Raw genomic sequence first — 18,654 nt, 5'->3', positions numbered from 1 at the left:
CTAAGATAAATCCGTGTGTGTGTGTGTGTATGTGTGTGTGTGTGTGTATGTGTACACACATGCTGACCCTTGGGGATGCAAATTGTTCACAGTGAGGGTTCCTAAAATATGCTATGACCCAGGATAGCAAAATGTATAAGGCAAAATAGGAGCAACATAATTTCATGATTTCTAAGAAGACAAAAAGGAGACTATAACTAGACCAATCTAAAGCCCCATCAATTAAAATCCATGTACATGTAATTATATGCATAGATATTACTGCATATTCCTGGAGTTCCCTTTGTGATCAGAGTCCTTGGATGGAAAAATACTACAAGTGTATCCTTATTCCTCAAGTCTGATACTAAAAAAATATGAATTTATAAAAAGATAAATTTGGGCCAAATTCCAATGTCATTTTTTTAGGTGATAGAGAAACAAATCACCAACTTCATATGGAAGGGAAAGAAGCCTCGGATAAGCAAAGCATTACTGAAAAAGAAGAAAGTGGAAGGCCTCACTCTACCTGATTGCAGAAGCTATTATACAGCCACAGTAGTCAAAACAGCCTGGTACTGGTACAACAACAGGCACATAGACCAATGGAACAGAATTGAGAACCCAGATATAAATCCATCCACATATGAGCAGCTGATATTTGACAAAGGCCCAGTGTCAGTTAATTGGGGAAAAGATAGTCTTTTCAACAAATGGTGCTGGCATAACTGGATATCCATTTGCAAAAAAATGAAACAGGACCCATACCTCACACCATGCACAAAAACTAACTCCAAATGGATCAAAGACCTAAACATAAAGACTAAAACGATAAAGATCATGGAAGAAAAAATAGGGACAACCTTAGGAGCCCTAATATAAGGCATAAACAGAATACAAACCATTACCAAAAATGACGAAGAGAAACCAGATAACTGGGAGCTCCTAAAAATCAAACACCTATGCTCATCTAAAGACTTCACCAAAAGAGTAAAAAGACCACCTACAGATTGGGAAAGAATTTTCAGCTATGACATCTCAGACCAGCGCCTGATCTCTAAAATCTACATGATTCTGTCAAAACTCAACCACAAAAAGACAAACAACCCAATCAAGAAGTGGGCAAAGGATATGAACATACACTTCACTAAAGAAGATATTCAGGCAGCTAACAGATACATGAGAAAATGCTCTCGATCATTAGCCATTAGAGAAATGCAAATTAAAACTACGATGAGATTCCATCTCACTCCAACAAGGCTGGCATTAATCCAAAAAACACAAAATAATAAATGTTGGAGAGGCTGCGGAGAGATTGGAACTCTTATACACTGCTGGTGGGAATGTAAAGTGGTACAACCACTTTGGAAATCTATCTGGTGATATCTTAAACAGTTAGAAATAGAACTACCATACAACCCAGAAATCCCACTCCTCGGCATATACCCTAGAGAAACAAGAGCCTTCACACAAACAGATATATGCACACCCATGTTTATTGCAGCTCTGTTTACAATAGCAAAAAGCTGGAAGCAACCAAGGTGTCCATCAACGGATGAATGGTTAAATAAATTGTGGTATATTCACACAATGGAATACTACGCATTGATAAAGAACAGTAACGAATCTGTGAAACATTTCATAACATGGAGGAACCTGGAAGGCATTATGCTGAGCGAAATCAGTCAGAGGCAAAAGGACAAATATTGTAGAAGACCACTATTATAAGATCTTGAGAAATAGTATAAACTGAGAAGAACACATACTTTTGTGTTTACGAGGGGGGAGGGAGGGAGGGTGGGAGAGGGTTTTTTACTGATTAATTAGTAGATAAGAACTGCTTTAGGTGAAGGGAAGGACAACACTCAATACGTGGAAGGTCAGCTCAATTGGACTGGACCAAAAGCAAAGAAGTTTCTGGGATAAACTGAATGCTTCAAAGGTCAGCGGAGCAAGGGCGGGGGTTTGGGGACCATGGTTTAAGGGGACTTCTAAGTCAATTGGCAAAACAATTCTGTTATGAAAACATTCTGCATCCCACTTTGAAATGTGGCGTCTGGGGTCTTAAATGCTAACAAGCGGCCATCTAAGATGCATCAATTGGTCTCAACCCACCTGGAGCAAAGGAGAATGAAGAACACCAAGGTCACACCACAACTAAGAGCCCAAGAGACAGAAAGGGCCACGTGAACCAGAGACCTACATCATCCTGAGACCAGAAGAACTAGTTGGTGCCCGGCCACAATCGATGACTGCCCTGACAGGGAGCACAACAGAGAACCCCTGAGGGAGCAGGAGATCAGTGGGATGCAGACCCCAAATTCTCATAAAAAGACCAGACTTAATGGTCTGACTGAGACTAGAGGAATCCCAGCGGTCATGGTCCCCAAACCTTCTGTTGGCCCAGGACAGGAACCATCCCCGAAGACAACTCATCAGACATGAAAGGGACTGGACAGTGGGTAGGAGAGAGATGCTGATGAAGAGTGAGCTAATTATATCAGGTGGACACTTGAGACTGTGATGGCATCTCCTGTCTGGAGGGGGGATGGGAGGATAGAGAGAGTTGGAAGCTGGCAAAATTGTCCCGGAAGGAGAGACTGGAAGGGCTGACTCATTAGGGGGAGAGCAAGTGGGAATACGGAGTAAGATGTATATAAACTTATATGTGACAGACTGACTTGATTTGTAAACGTTCACTTGAAGCTCAATAAAAGTTAATAAAAAAAAAGATAAATTTGGGGTTATTATTTATGTTATAAAGAAGTCTCCATGTACAAATGCTTAAAAATTAAACACATTCTGACACTTTAAAAAGTAACTAAACTTATAAAGTTCAATTTACACACAACATTGTCAAGAATACAGTTATAGTTTGACTCAACGTACACTTGTATTTCACTCACGGACTTACCAGAGGAGCAGAGTAGCCCTTTGACAAAGGCGGCCATAGACACCTATGCCCACACCTCTGCCTCTCTATCTGGAAATGAAACACTTACCATAACAAGAGTCTGTGACTGAGCAGGAGGCAGCAAAATCAATCTGTAGGAACGAATCCTCATTCACAGCAATGTCCGTGGTGACCACATAACGTGTGCTGGCCTTTTCAATGAAGACCAGGGCATCACCAGTAGACCCACACACTGGCATCTTGGTGCCTCCAGGGTGAAGCAGCCATTTTCTACTATCCAGAGTTGTAAAATCATCTTCCAAGACTGTATTCCCAGAAATGTTACCTCCAATAAGTATCTGAAATGTAATAAAAAAATAATCAAAAAAAAAACCCCAAACAACCTTGATTTAAAGATATGGGAAAGTTCAGCCTTTTTATTTGTTTTTATCTATCAGCCTGCTCAGAGCTGGCATTACACAGCAAGCATAATGTTAGGGGGCTTTTCAGAATGCTCTTTTTATGTGGTCTGCTTGCCCATCTGGCAAGAAGCTACTGAAAACAAATCAAAGGATTGACAAAACCATTCACAGACTTCATGGGCCAAATTGTGTCTTTGGAAACTACATGTACCCAAGCTGGGAAAGCAAAATTTGACTTACACAAGATTATTTTCCATGTAAAATTTCTATTTAAGGACAGTTGTACCCTAAAGCATTTCAGCTCCAAATCTTTGCATGGACTCTTCTGTTTGTTAATCGGTTCTCTGAGTTCTGTTTGATGTACATTTTATTATGTATGAAGATCCTTCAGAATGGTCCATAAGGAATGTTGGTGAGATTTATTATTGCTTTTCTTCAAAGGCTAGGAAAGAGGATTTGGGAACTACTGCATGCAGCAGCCAATGCTAATTTGTGCTTTTTCCTTCTCAGAGAATTATAACATCGTATCACGCTTAACAAAGTCCCTTTATCCATATGGCAGAATCTACGATGAGCAGGACCTAGGCCTTCTGTTGTGTAGTTTGTTTTTAAAGGCTCAGGCAACAGAATAGAGAATGAAAGGAAACTAAACACCATATCAAATCTAGCTGTGTGCCCTTGGGCAAGTCACTCAACTATCCATTCTGGGTTTTCTTTGCTGAACCAGGAGGCTGGACTAAATGCCATCAAAGGTCATATTCAGTTCAAATGACAAAATTAAAATAATTAACTCTGAACAGACTGACCTGGTCAATAACCCAAGGGCTGTAGAAGTGACCATTTTCAGATGGTTGCCACCAGCGGAGACGAGTAGAACCAGAACGGGCTTTCAAGGGTATCTCCAGGGCTATGTACCTGCCCACATTGCTGGAATTGCTGAAGAGGAACTCTTGAAGGAGACTCCATGAGAGGGCGCCATTGAGAGAATACTGTAGAAGTACAGGTTGGCTCCTGGGGTCTGGAACACCTTTACCACATCCCAGTCTCATGAAGAACTGCACAAATCTGATATTAGTAAAGTTAATTGTAGACTTTTACTTCAATGAGAAATCCGCATCATTAACAAAAGACAAGCACACAGGGTAATATGGGGAAGATGTGACTTTAATGAATATGATGATTTAATGAATGTCCAAAGCAATAATTTCAAAGTCTGATTTTCCTTTCTAATGTGAATAGGAGTTAATAAAATGTGAAGTTGAAAAAAGGCAATTCTGTACCCATATTAATATCTTGGCACCCCTCCTCACAGGAGGGTCTGAAGGAAGTGGAGGGAAGTGAGCATTCATTACACCCTCTGATTATCCTATGAGACGATGGGAACAATCCAAAGGTTGTTCAAGTTTACAAATGTGTATTGTTACCTCTTTAAGATAAATTTGGATTCTTGTCCTTAGTATTTCAAACTGGAAGAATGTAATTAATATAATTCACACCACATTACTGGGAAAATCATCCATCCTCAGGTTCTACCAGCACTTTTTCAGATCTCACGTCACTGGTTATATTAGACATTTAGTGCTGCTTTAACAGAAATACCACAAGTGGATGTCTTTAACAAAGAGAAATTTATTCTCTCACTGTCTAGTAGGTTACAAGTCCAAATTCAGGGAGTTGGCTCAAGAAGGAGGCTTTCTCTCTCTTTTGGCCCTGGAGGAACGTCCTTGTCATCCATCTTCTCTTGTTCTGGGAGTATCTCAGCACGGGAACCTCAAGTTCAAAGGACACGCTCTGCTCCTGGCACTGCTTTCTTGGTGGTATAAGGTCCCTCAACTCTCTCTGCTTGCTTCCCTTTACTTTTCATCTCTTGAGAGATAAAAGGTGGTGCAGGCCATACCCCAGGGGAACTCCCTTTACAGTGGATCAGGGACGTGACCTGGTAAGGATGTTATAATCCCACCCTAATCCTATTTTAACATAAAATTGCAATCACAAAATGAAGGACAACCACACAACACTGGGAATCATGGCCTAGCCAAATTGAGACACACATTTTTGGGGGGACAATTCAGTCCATGACACTGGTTTACGGGGACACATTTAAATTCACTAGCTGTAGCACCTTTGTGAAAGGCTAGACATCTCTTGGAAGAGGTATGTTAAGCCTAGGCCTCTTTTCTGTTTTTTTTTTTTTTTTGTTGTTCCAGAGATGGGCAGTATGAGTGTGGGGGGGTGGGTGGTAGTGGGCTGTGCCAGCCTCTGACTGTTCTTGGGTCTGGGGATGGATGATACTGGCCATCGAGTACTGTGGCGGCCAGCCAATGGCAGCCTTCCCAGCTGGCAGTGAGGTAGACAGGGTGGCAGCAACCAGCTGGGGTGCCAAGGAAAACCAGCTCACATGTTATCTTCGGCAGGCAAGCTGCTAGTGCCTGGTCTGGCCAATGTGCTAGCTGGTAATGCAGAATAAATTTCATGTGCAACCCAACACATACACCCAACAGTGTATGCATGTCAAACATATGAAATATATTGGGGCTTATAATAAATGTTATCAGTACCATATATGCATTCTTCATGAGTTTCTCCCAGCCCCATTAGCTGGGCATTCATTTATCTTGTGGCCCTGAGAAAATTGGGATTTCACATGGAGCATTTTGAGGTCAATATATGCAAATCCTGCACAGCATGCTACTGAGATGAGATAAATAATGAAGCTTTTAACACTGGATTAGTGAAAAAATACATGGTTGGTGCCTACAGTAACGTTCACATTTATAAACACAATAATCATTTACAGTGGAAAGCTTCTAATATATTGCCTTCTTGTATTGGAAAATGCTTATATATTAATTCAATGATAAACCATGTCAGAAGTACTAATTGGGAAAAACCTAATAATTTCTAAATCATAGAACTCAACTTCCAATGAAAATATGAGCTACAAAGCATCAAATTAAATCATATGCATGAAAACAGGATAGGAATAAATAAAATTTTGCTTTCTATAACTGTAAACTTACCATCTCATAGATAGAACTGTATTTCCTATAAAGCATGATCAAATTTATAATTCAATAAATGAAAGACTTATGAGATCAAAGAGGATAAATATGCCAAAATGCATTTCAAGGTACTCTGAAATATTTCAAAAACAAAAACATGACTTCTTTGTTCACTTGTAAAAATAGGTCAGGGTTCCATTTTACACATGTTAAATTGCCTTTTTTATTTTTCTTTTAGGTTTTTGGCTCATCAAATGATCAAGGGATATACATCTTGACAGGACATAATCCTCTGAGCCAGTTTAAAATGTTTGTTTCTGAGTGACTGTGCTTAATCTGGAAAATGACTGCTCAGAAAGTGTTAGCAAATCATTGGAAAGAAATTCTTCTAAAGAATAGGCAGCACTTCAAATGTTTTTAACTTAAATTGTTAATGGAGATAAATTTGATTGTGAATAGCTGGAAGATGTACTGCATTTCAACTAAGCTTTCTATTACGCATGGTGTAACAAAGGTAAACAATTTTCTGTATAGCCTAAGTGCTGGTGAACGGTGTTCTGTATAAAGTGGATAAAGAAGATGCAATATTATTTTCTCAAAGTTAAAGTAAATAAGTTAAACACTGTCCTTTCCCAGTTATAATCTTGTGTAATACCAGACATTAACTTTTGTGTTTAATTTCTGATCTAGTTATTGCCCAAGTCTCTTTTGGTTCTAGAATGGAGATTATGTAAATTGTGTTTTAATGGTGTCTTTAACACAAGAGAAGCTCAGTATTTCCAATGGAAGGCCTTGTCCTTGAGATCTCTCTGAGTCTTTCTCATTTGATTATGTTCTGCTCCTGTATATCACAATGTGGTTTCACAAAACAACTTTTAAACATGATTACCTAGCTTGTGATAAATCCAGGTCTCGTGTCATCAACATGCGTAAGCCATCCTCATTGAAAAAGAGGTTGTTTCCACTGGAAAGGATTCCACACTTGCGAGATGGCTTCCCACCACTCATTAATAAAAATCTATCAGATTCTAGCTGACCTGAGAAAAATGGAAAACATGCTTCATCTATGACCCCCAACTATAGTCAAATTTTATTTTTTAAATAAACATGGTAAATGCATCATTTAGGTTTTAAACATGAAGTTATAAATACTGAACTTAGAAACTTTGGGATAGAGAGCTTTTCAATGTTTTAACTTCTTTGAATTACGTGGTCTTGGCTGCCATAAGTTAAGGGTGCACGTAATAGGAAAAGGGAGCCTTTCCTTGATACTCATGGGTCCCTCTTTTCTGCTCATCCACACTGCAGAAAGAGAAACTGCTCAGTTTGAGAAGGCTTCAGGTCAAAAGTAAGGGAGAGTAATGTGGCCGTTCCACTGGCCTCTACACTGCACCCTTATTAATGTAACGACAGTACCATGTAGGTATAATATTTAAAAAAACACATCTTTAACAGGAGAATTTCAGTGTAATTTAATATATCCTCTTAAACACTAATTTTTTTTTTTTTTCTTAAATACTGTCTCTCAAAACCAACTCTTAAATCTCTTCAGACACTTATTTAGATCTGGTTTTAAACATACAGAAAGCTTGAGGAAAAGAAAAAAAAGCTTATAATCTCACTATTCTTACATAGATAATTATTATATCTGTTTACAGACTTTTTTTAATGAGAATGTTTTCCATAAGTTCAATCAGTATATATACAAAATTTGAATACTTTTTCCAATCACTACCTCATATGCATTTTTTCCATGTTGTAACATTATCTTCATATAGAATGATACTAGATTCTAGGTGTAAAACTAAGATACAGAAAGTAATAAAATGCTATATAATGAGTTGGTGGTAAAGCAATGACAGGAATTTATATTTCTGGAAATTTGTTCCCTCCATCCAAGAAGATTAACCCTTCATAGACATTTTCCAAAATTATCATTAATCGGAAATTACATGTGGTAGAAAAAGTGGTGAAAACAGCCTTCATTTTTCTCACTTAAGGCCTTGTTCACACTCATTGATCACAATTTCAAAAATGGAATTCTACAAAATTCAGGCTAAATGAAGTCTTGAGTGGTCACAATTGTAATGATAAATAATGAAATATTATAGTGGAACTTAATGATTACTGTGTCTAACATTTAAGTTCTTCGACAAAGCTACACAGAATTTATGGGGAAAATTTACCTTCAAAATCATCTTTGAGAAAGTCAGGATTTTTGGTGCTTATTTTACAGGTTGGACCTGAGTAGCCGGGATCACATATACACTTGGTTCCGTTGATACAACTCCCATGCCCATTACACATCTCTTCACATTGAGGACCAACATAGACATTATCAATGGCCCATGTCACGGGCTGAGAGCCAGCAGGGTAAAATCCCTGGTACCATCTGAAACGCACAGATCTGAAAAACAGGTGCAAGTCTTTCAAAAGCTAAACAGCAGAACAATATACCTTCAAAGTAAGCCCATCTGATCAGTGAGCAATAGGCAGTTACGATCTCTGCACCACACTCAAGAAGTAGAAAACTTGATTTACCATTTTGGGAACACAAACTCCATTCCTTAGTCTCCAGGATTTTGCCAAGAAGGTTCCTGCTTCCTACATGCCCTTCTCAATCCTATCAGTCTGTCAAAATCCATTTTACCTTCCCACCTTCTTCAGAATTTATTTCCTTGGTGAAGATTTCTCCACCGCTACTATCTGCTCTCCCACATAACTAATCTTTTACGTTGCTGTTGTTAGTGTTAATTGCTGTCGAGTTGATTCTGACTCATGGCGACACCATGTATACAGAGCCGAACTGCTTTATAGGGTTTTCAAGGCTGTGATCTTTTGAAAGCAGATAGCCAGGCTTATCTCCTGAGTGAGGTGCCTCTGGGTGGGATCAAACCATCAACACTTTGGCTAGTAGTGTAACTTGTAACCATTTGAGCCACCCATGAACTCCCAATCTTTTATAATATCTCTCTTTCCTCTCTCTCTCGTCCACAATTTTGATAAAATTTCCATTATTACAGTTATCACAGCTGAAGTTACTTAAAAGTGTGCCTATCTCCCCTATTAGCTGGAAACCCCCAGAGGCCCATGTCTCGCTCTTGTCTGTACACACTCACGGTACCCAATTCAGTGTTCCGCACAGAGAGTAGATGCTCAATAAAAGTTTATTGGATGGGATTTGCTGTAAAGGGCCTTATGAACCAAACTAAGTTTATTTTTTATTTTGTCCCATCAGCAACAGAGAGCCCCACAAGACTACTTTTAAGAGAGACAATGACAAAATCAGATTTTTAGTTAAATGTCTCTTATTTCTTAATTTCTTTCCAAATTGAAGATTTTTTTTCCTTTTTATTTGTAAATGAATTGTCCTATGATAGAGTTGACAATGTGGTAGTTCTTTGGAAATAATATACATATTTAGGTAGCAGTCCAGAAATTAGTATATTTTACTGAGTATAAAACTTAGTTCAGAGAAGATGGATTTATTTTAGGGGGGGCAGATATAGAGTTGGCATGTCCACTTATTTCTGTGCCCTGGGAACCTGCCCAGTTTGCAAATAAACCAAATTCAGAACAATTTTTTATTTGAGAAACAAATTAGAAGTCAAGCGCTACGACTGGTGATGACGGTGGGAGAGACATGCATTGGTCGGGCTCCCAAGGTTCATTAAAGCATATGAAGTCAAGTTTTCACACATAATTTTTAACCCTAATTTCACTGTTTATATCAAGATTCCAACTATATTAAGCTGCCCCTAAAACGCCAGTTCATAGTTAAACTATATTTTCAAATACTTGTCGGGCTTAGTCTTGGCAAGAAGCACTTCTTACCTTTTGAACTTTCAGACTGCTGAGCTGAGGGAAATGGCTGGAGTTTTCCTTTGAACAAAAGCCTACATGGGTTTTTTTGAACTTCTTATTTATTCAAATGTTCTGAATACAAATGAACCACCTTGGTTGGATATTTATTGTTGTTCACCTGCTTTCACATAGAAACTGCAAGCACTATGATAAATGGGCTGAAGGGTCTGGTTTCACTGTTGTTTCCTTCTATTGAAATCTTATTCTGAAAAATTTTCACTGCCACCCTCCCTAGTGAATGTCAGCATCTATTCTCCCAAGCCAGTAGTATTCAAAAGGACCTATTTTTTAAACGCAAACTTAAAATTTCAAGCACACAACAGAGCTTTCATTAAATAGGGGTTTTGGTTGACTCATTATGAAACTTCATAAAGCAAAAACAATTAGGAAGTTCTAAAGACAAAAAGGCTTTAATCTAAAAGGACACAAAGGTGAAGTGAATAAAATTAGATGCAAGTTCAATACTGATGCTTCAAGTATAAATTGGCTGTATGTGGAGCCACCTTCCCTGCTTCCCCCCACTGCCCAATGGTCATTTCTGCACAGAAGAATTTAATAGACTTCTTTGTGTACCTAGTGTCCACTAAGTGTGCAGAAAGGGTAATTTAAACATAAGTTGTATTTCTTAGAATCTAGCACTTGTGCCATTATTATGTACCATGTCGAATGCAACCCAAAGAATGGTTCACTGAGCTGGAGAAAATTTAACTTTTGCCTTCCAGCAATTCATGCCTGTGTGGATTTTAAGAGTGCAAATTCTTTTCTTGAAACAAGGACTAGACAACACTATGAAGGCAAATTCTTCTCACAGAAACGTTTGAAGGCAGCTTGAAAGGTATTCCCATTCTGAGAATGGGCATGCCTGCTTCACACATTTACTATCTTTTCATGGAAATATAAACGACATTGAATACAAATGACATGGAATATAAATGACAGTCTAAGTTCTGTACACTACTACAGATTGTGTTTTTAAGTGAAGGAGGAGCTATATTTTAAATGGCATCCAACACCAATGTGTGGAAATATAGATGTCTGCATTTCTCTAGTTCAAACACCCCAATTATATGCCATGCCTCATGTGTAAGCCCAGCATGGTGGACGTTGTTAAATGCAAAGTAAGGTGGTCTCCATGATGCTGGAACACTGTTCTGGCGTGGGTGTCTTCACTCAGTGCCCCACGTTGATAAATCTTTGTGACCTTATTTCACACTCTTTTAGATGGGATTATTTCCTTATGGGAACTTGCTAAAGCAAGCCTCAGTTATCAAAACAATCTAAAATCATGGACTACAACCTATCTTTAGGGTTGTCTTCTATTTAATCTAATTCTTAGCTAGAAAACTGGAGGAAATTAGAGGTCCACTGAAGAGAAATTCTGGAGCTTCTCAGCAATACTGAGGCGGAGTTTGGTAGAACACTCTGATAATAGGTGCCTAAGAGGTTGGCTGTTCAGGTCTTTTTCCCTGTTTATCCCACCTACCAGTGTGGCCCTTTAGCAGCTATGATTCTGTTGTAAGACTCAGGTTTCTGGCCATGGGTGATTGGTTCAGATTTTCTTTTCTGGTAAATTGGAATTAAGAGCTATAGAAAATGAAACCTGTAGTTTCCTGAGTGATGTTAATGCCAGCAAGATAAAAATAAGGTTCACAAATTCCTGTTGCTGAGGTCTTCACGTTTCCCAAGTGGAGTCCATGAAATTGCCCAGTATTTTTCCAATAAAATTTGTTACTCTATTCTTTAAAGTCTCTTTATATTTCTTGTGACCAACTATCTTAAATATTACAACTGATTTTGGATAATGTTTTTTCCTCAGCTATTTTCCTCTGCCAGATCTTCTATAGACAAGCTAGCCTTCAACAGAAGCTTTTTGCTTGAGTTGGCTGAGTCATCAGCTATATCTATTCTTATGGCCTCCAGAGACTCTCCTTGCTACCTCTATCTATCTCTTCTAAAGAACTTTGAGGGCATTTTGCTTAGTAATGTTTATTTTCTCAAGTGTTTGGATTTTCTATAAGAATAATAACCTGGTGTAATAGCAAAGATTAGTACATGGCATGCTCAATGACATAAAATATTAAATTCTTTAGTAATCATATTATAAAAAACTATGTTGATGAGATGATGAGGACTGAATGGATTTACGTTCAAAGAGCATGCAGACTTTAGAAAATTCACTTTCACCCTTTTGGAAAAGTACTAGGTATTAATAGTTTTACTTGAAAACCCAAGATGTCTAATTATGCTCAGTTTCACATGAGGAATATAAATCTATTTCCATTTTGAAAGTATATTAGATCTTTCTTCTTTTTTTGACATACTCTGAAAGAGTACGCTCTTTATTCTGAGAGAAAAAACAGAAATTCTGAGATAAGTCTGCTTTGTTGACTTTCTGTCTTTGTTCACTTATATTATTAGTTTTATTTTTTGAACTACACTTTCCATTTCATTTTTATTAGGGTTGAAGTCTTTCATCTCCAAATATCTTTCCAACAGAAGAGTCAAATATATGTAATAAAGAATGGTGAGAAAGGTTGGAAAAGTAGAAATGCCCAGGGAGAAAATGCTAACAGTATTTTTGTTAGACAACAGGAATATTCTGTGGGCTGCCATGCTCTCTAAGTGCACTCTCCCTGTGTGAGGGACACAGTTAGCTTTTCCAAAGTCATGAAATCCTAACAGCATTTATATTGTGAGGTGAGGGTGGAGGGGTTACAACATTAGGGGGGAAACCAGATTTCTATTGTCTCCTAAATGATCTAATAACAGACTCATTTGGATAGGAACATGACGATAGGGTATGGTCCACCATGTGTTCTTTAAATCTATCTTCAAACTATAAGTTAGTAGTTATGTCAGCTCAATGTCCTCCATTTCTAAATGCACATTAATCTGCTTCAACTGAGAACTGAGGAAGAAATATAGGGTGAATGTGTCCCCCTGACAAAGTCAATGATGACCTCAGGGAGAAAACTGCAAAAAGAGAAATAAATGCAGCACAGTCCTTACCCACAAAGGTGTAGCTTCCCAAAGTGCACGACCTCCCTCCTCCAGCCCTGGGTGGTGCCGGCGTAGTAGGTGCTGCTCGGGTGGTGCTCCGTGGAGCATAAGGAGCTGACATGGCTGCTGCTGTGGTAGCAGAGGGGGAGCAGCAGGTGCCAGGTCGCCCCAAAGTCCCTTGAAAATTCCAGTCTGACCGGGTCAGCAGATGAGCTGTCAGTGGAGCACCCAATGTTGATCTTGGGGAAGAAGAAAAAAGGATGCGAATTACTCCAGAGCAACGAGCCTTGACATGATTCGCCGTGGCATTATTTTTTCCAGAGTCCCTTTTCCTGGGAACTGTCTTGTTGAAATATTTGACACTCTAATTCTGTTTTGCCTAACTGAACAATACTGTATATTACCTTTAAATAATAATTTTTCATAAAGAACCTCAAAGGACTGCATGAAACATTTATTTCCTCTCATTTTATTAAAAACTAGGAAGGAGTAAGGCAGAGGCTGGGACAGAATTTAAAATTTTACCTTTGGCTCACTTTTGTAGCCAAGAGAAGCAAATTGTAAAGAAAAGACTGTTTCCATAAGCTTTTAGCTTTTTCTCACTCTATTAGGTAAGAATACCTTCTATTTTCCTTCTTAGGACACCTTCCAAGCATCCCAAAAGTTTTGCACCTGGAGAACCTTCAATACATATTCAACATGAAAACAAAACAAAATACACTCCATTGACACTATTGCCCTGGCCTAGGGAGAGCACTCTCAGTCCTGTTTAATCATTTAGGGAAATAACCACTCCTTTTTCTTTTCCATGCTTTCAGGTGAATTACATTAAAACCTTATAAATAAACACATTGTAATTCTTTCTATGATTTTTCCCCCTTCCAATTTTATAGCAACCAGTTGTTGATACATACACCAACACACATATATGCGTGTTTGTGTATCTATGTACATATATATGTGCATCTTCTTTTGGTGAATTTACTACTGCTATTATTTTTTTTTTTTATTACCTTCTGATTTGTAAACCACTGACATTTGATACACTTTTCAACTCCAGGCACTTACTCCTACCTAGATATTTTGATGACAGGCCTCTTACAGGGGTCAAAGATACTGCCTTTATTAACATTTTAAAACACAAAATAAAATTAGAAAACAGAGCAGAAAGTTTAAAATAGCTACATAAAAATTTCTCCTCCAATGTACCGTTTGGCCTCTGACTTTTGAGATGCAAGAGAAAACTCTAATTTACAGTATACAGGCAGTTACTCTAAAACAAATATTCAAAACTGAGTTGCTGCAATTAGGCATTATTTTCAATAAGACCACAGGTATGAAACGAGTGTCTTCTGAAGTTAATACATTGAACACAGGCATAATGTATCTTTGGTTCTGCTGATTTCATCTAAGTGAAATACATAAAAGTTTTTCTTCTATACATTATTAATTTGCTCTCTTGAAAAATATAAGGAGTACATGAATATTAATGAAATAGATGGAGGAACTGTATTTAAAATTATAAAACAGTGTAGTACTGTTTTATCTGTAAAACTCATGACACCATGATGACTGTGGTGCGACGGATCACTTTTATATGGTCTTTCTAGCCATGATCTTGTAACTTCCATCAAATGACTGGGTGAGACTATGCAAATAAGGTGCTTGTGGCTCACCAAGGTGACTGGACAGCTTGCTGCTAATGCAAATAAGGTTCATGGAATCCTTGTGGGGCTGGGACCATGCAAATAAGGTGTATGGAACCCTAATGAAGGGATTGGTCAGTTTCGCCATTCTGCTAGGCTCAAAATGAGTCATCTGAGAGGCAGAAAGGGAGGCCCTCGCTACTACCAAGAAGAAGACATGGGAGCAAAGCATGTCCTTTGGACCCAGGGTCCCTGTGCTGAGAACCTCCTAGACCTAGGAGACAGAGAGAGACAGCTGAGTGCCTTCAGGCAGAAGGCTTGCTGGCAGAGTGGGGTGCTTCCAAGCACTCGGCAGAATGAGGCTCACCCACCCATGGAGTGAGAGAACTAAGTGCCTTTGGGCTGAGGCTTGTTGGTGAACTGGGGTGTTCCTGGGGACTTAGTGGCGCAGCTAAAGAGCTTTGTAACACTTGCCTGAGCATGGCAGAGGCTGTGGGCCAGCCCAAGAGGCCCAAGGGATTGAGCGCCAAGAGGCTGAGGGGCAGTGGGAGGCCTGCTTATAGGCACGGCCAAGAAGCTGTTCTGACCAAAGAGCTGTATCCTGAGTTTTTGCTGATCTTGGATTGTAACCTGTTACTTCCCTAATAAACCCCATAATCGTGAGTATTGTCTGTGAGTTCTGTGTGGCCATTGCAATGAATAATTGAACCTAGCAGAGAAGTAGAGAGTGCCGTGGGAGGGACAACTGGTATCAGAATTAGTAAAATGGCTGGAGAGAGGAGATATGTCTAACCTCTGCCTCACAGGAATCAGCCTTGGGCTGATGCTAATGGTGATTCTTTCTCCCCCTCATCAAGTTAGAGGACCTCTGATGCCACCATGCCACTTTTACAATTGTGTATATCATATTACTTATATCACATATATATAAATATTTCATCAGTGTGCTAGCTATAGTTGTTATAGTTACGTCCACTTGGATTCTAAGTAACATATTCTGACTCACGGCAACCGCATGTGTTCTGAGTACCAGAATAGTATGGTCTTTTTTAATATTTATAATGTTTAAAATAATTTACTTCAATAACTTCCCATTGTAGTAGGTGGGGAGATTATGCCATAAATAAAAAACAAAACTTCAGAAATAAACCTTAGTATCACAATTGGTTCTGCTAATAAAAATGAATTATGATGTCAAAACCTCTTACGTCCTTGCACAAAAATGGGAAGTCATAATGCATGAAATTATCTCATATTTTCCTCCTCTTTCCTAGGTTTTGTTCATAATAAAATTTAAAGCGTTCGTAATAGAACAAAGTCATGTACCTCAAATTGTATGATGGTGTTCTCATTCACATTCAGGTCACGGGTGGTAATGGAATGTTCGCCGACTTCATTTGAAACAAACACCATGGCAGAATCTTCCTCACTGTTAATGAAGAAAAACAAGATACTCATTTAGGTAAAAACTTGTCATGATTTGTATAGAGCAGTGGTCTTATTTTTAGCCTCTCAATTAAATACTTACGGTGCTCCCTTTGAAGAGTATGGGCAATAAAGACCAATGTTACCACCAGGATAGAAAAACCAATTGTCTTCTCTGGGCCCAAAGTCAAATGTATCCAGAAGCAACACAGGATTGTTTAAATTATTTCCATCAATAATGAAGTCATCAACAATCCAGATTTCTTCTTTCTTACCTAAGGCATTTTTGGATAAAGCACATTTTTTCCAATAGTGAAACTCAGATGGACATTTTTGTTCGTTGGAAGGAAGTAAAGGACAGAAGGAACTCAGAAACAAACAACAGTTAAACATATGCTTTCCTAGCCAAGAAACACAAAATACATAACAGAGTATTTACAGTGATTAAAGTGTGAAAAAAAAATTAAGCTTTAAAAAAAAAAAAGCTGGTACCCATGTTAAATTGACACAGTGCAGAACAGCCTAATTTCAGAAAGCTGTGACAAACAGCGTGTAAAGCTGCGCTGCCTTTCCCAATCACAGAGGCACTACAGACCCTCTGCTGGCAAGAACAGGCTTTGAGCTGTATTCTTAGTGATTTAAAAGAATCTGTAAGACGTCTGGATCTACAGACGTCTTACAGCCTGTGGCATTAAAACAAAGGAGGTATGGTAACTAGTCCATTCAAGGATCAGTTCACGACTTTTCAGGGTCAACCCATGACTTCTTAGCATCATGCTTCAGTCAACTAGGCAGAAGGTCCGTAGGCATTACATTGCCCTTAGGTATAACTTTATTTGATTGTTAAAAAATACACAAAGTACCGTGTGTTATGTAACACTTAATTAAAAAAAAATACGTTTCAGAACTTCTGTATTTATTTGAAGATAAATGGGAATATACAGAAAACCCATGAAATCAGTCTTTAGACTGTCAAAGGATTTAATTCAGTGATTTAGGATGGGGATTTGAGGATGCTGTCATAAGGGAAACCAAAACCAAACCCATTGCCATCCAGTAGATTCTGATTTATAGTGACCCTACAGGGCAGAGTAAACTGCCCCATAGGGTTTCCAAGAAGCGGCTGGTGGATTCGAACTGTTAACCTTTTGGATAGCAGCCAAACGCTATACGGTATACCCAGTGCCCTCGAGTCAGTAGGTAAGAGCAAAACCTAGGGTGTTTTTACAAATCACTTTTTGGATTGAACTTGAAGCAAGGTGACAAGTTCATGCCAAGTAGTAACACAGGATTCCTACTTTTAGCGCAGTTTATACAAACTATGAAAAGGATCTGTAAAAAAAAAAAAAAAATATATATATATATAGAAATAACATGATACTTTAAATGAAAGCAGGCCCCTCTATCTCTCTCTCTAATATGATCACTGTTAGCATTCTAGTATCTTTTTTGCCTTTTTTTGTTTTGGAAGCAGTTAGTAAAAACAATGAAGAAAAACCGGAAAAGCATTCTAAACACAACACGAAGCAATGATCCTCTGGATTGTGAAACTGGCTATATTTCTTTCTTGGACTTTTAATTGATGATTATAGAAGACATAAAGGAGCCCTGGTGGTAGTACAGTGGTTAAGCACCTGGCTGCTAACTGAAAGGCTGGCATTTTGAAAGTTCAAATCCACCCACAGTACCACAGGAGAAAGATGTGGAAGTCAGCTTCCATAAAGATTACAGCCTTGGAAGTCCTATGGCACAGTTCTACTCTGTCCTATAGAGTTGCTATGAGTCAGAATGGACTCAACAGCAATAGATATAGAAGATTTTTTTTTTCTGTTTATAATAAGTTAAATTTTTAATCTTATTTTTGACTTAGGTTAAATTTTAGAGATGACAGCACATTTTTCTTATCTGTGTTACCTCAGCAAAGAATCTACTTAATGTGGTTTCTCAGTGCTTACTTAGGGAGCTAAATGCATGATTTGGTAAAGTCTAGCCCTTTATAATCAGTAGTCAATAGAAATGCAGGAAGCAATAAAATATTACAAATTTGCAGAATCATTTTCTGTAACCATTTGAAACCCTATTAAATTACACATTCACTTTCACTTATCACTGAAGAAAGAACATAATTTTAATAACTGTATGTGATAAGAATATTTTATCTAAGTCACGATCAGCTTGGTCTAAATCCCTCTTACTCTGTCATGGCATTTTGCTGTAATGTTGTTTTGTCTCACTAATGAAATGCCGTACTCGGGAGAACTATGTATCCCTAAATGCATTCAACAAAAATGTAGTTATGATTGTTGAGTGCCTAATGGTAATGGTAGATTATTTTTAAAAACCTTAGTTCTGTGACAGGGGCCAGCTCTATTTACATCATCAAGAGAACTTACTAGTCAAGGGCAAAGAGATAATAAAGATAT

At 38.3% G+C, this 18,654-nt stretch overlaps 1 protein-coding gene across 2 annotated transcripts in view; it reads right to left on the bottom strand.

Moving 5' to 3' along the window:
* The window catches only part of RELN (reelin), a 526,658-nt gene that overhangs the window by 57,346 nt on the left and 450,658 nt on the right, over positions 1-18,654 (bottom strand). For both annotated transcript variants that reach the window (XM_049893075.1, XM_049893076.1), the window contains exons 39-45: positions 16,335-16,506; positions 16,133-16,235; positions 13,170-13,399; positions 8,483-8,703; positions 7,186-7,333; positions 4,101-4,359; positions 2,982-3,231 (exon numbers count right to left, since the gene is read on the bottom strand). In XM_049893075.1, the coding sequence (XP_049749032.1) occupies positions 2,982-3,231; positions 4,101-4,359; positions 7,186-7,333; positions 8,483-8,703; positions 13,170-13,399; positions 16,133-16,235; positions 16,335-16,506 (1,383 nt within the window). The remainder of the gene's footprint in view (positions 1-2,981; positions 3,232-4,100; positions 4,360-7,185; positions 7,334-8,482; positions 8,704-13,169; positions 13,400-16,132; positions 16,236-16,334; positions 16,507-18,654) is intronic.

The sequence above is a fragment of the Elephas maximus genome, chromosome 8 (genome assembly GCF_024166365.1).
Source record: "Elephas maximus indicus isolate mEleMax1 chromosome 8, mEleMax1 primary haplotype, whole genome shotgun sequence".
Classification (NCBI taxonomy): domain Eukaryota; kingdom Metazoa; phylum Chordata; class Mammalia; order Proboscidea; family Elephantidae; genus Elephas; species Elephas maximus.
The sequence above is the reverse complement of the archived record's forward strand: the minus strand, read 5'-3'. Positions and strand labels throughout refer to the sequence as shown.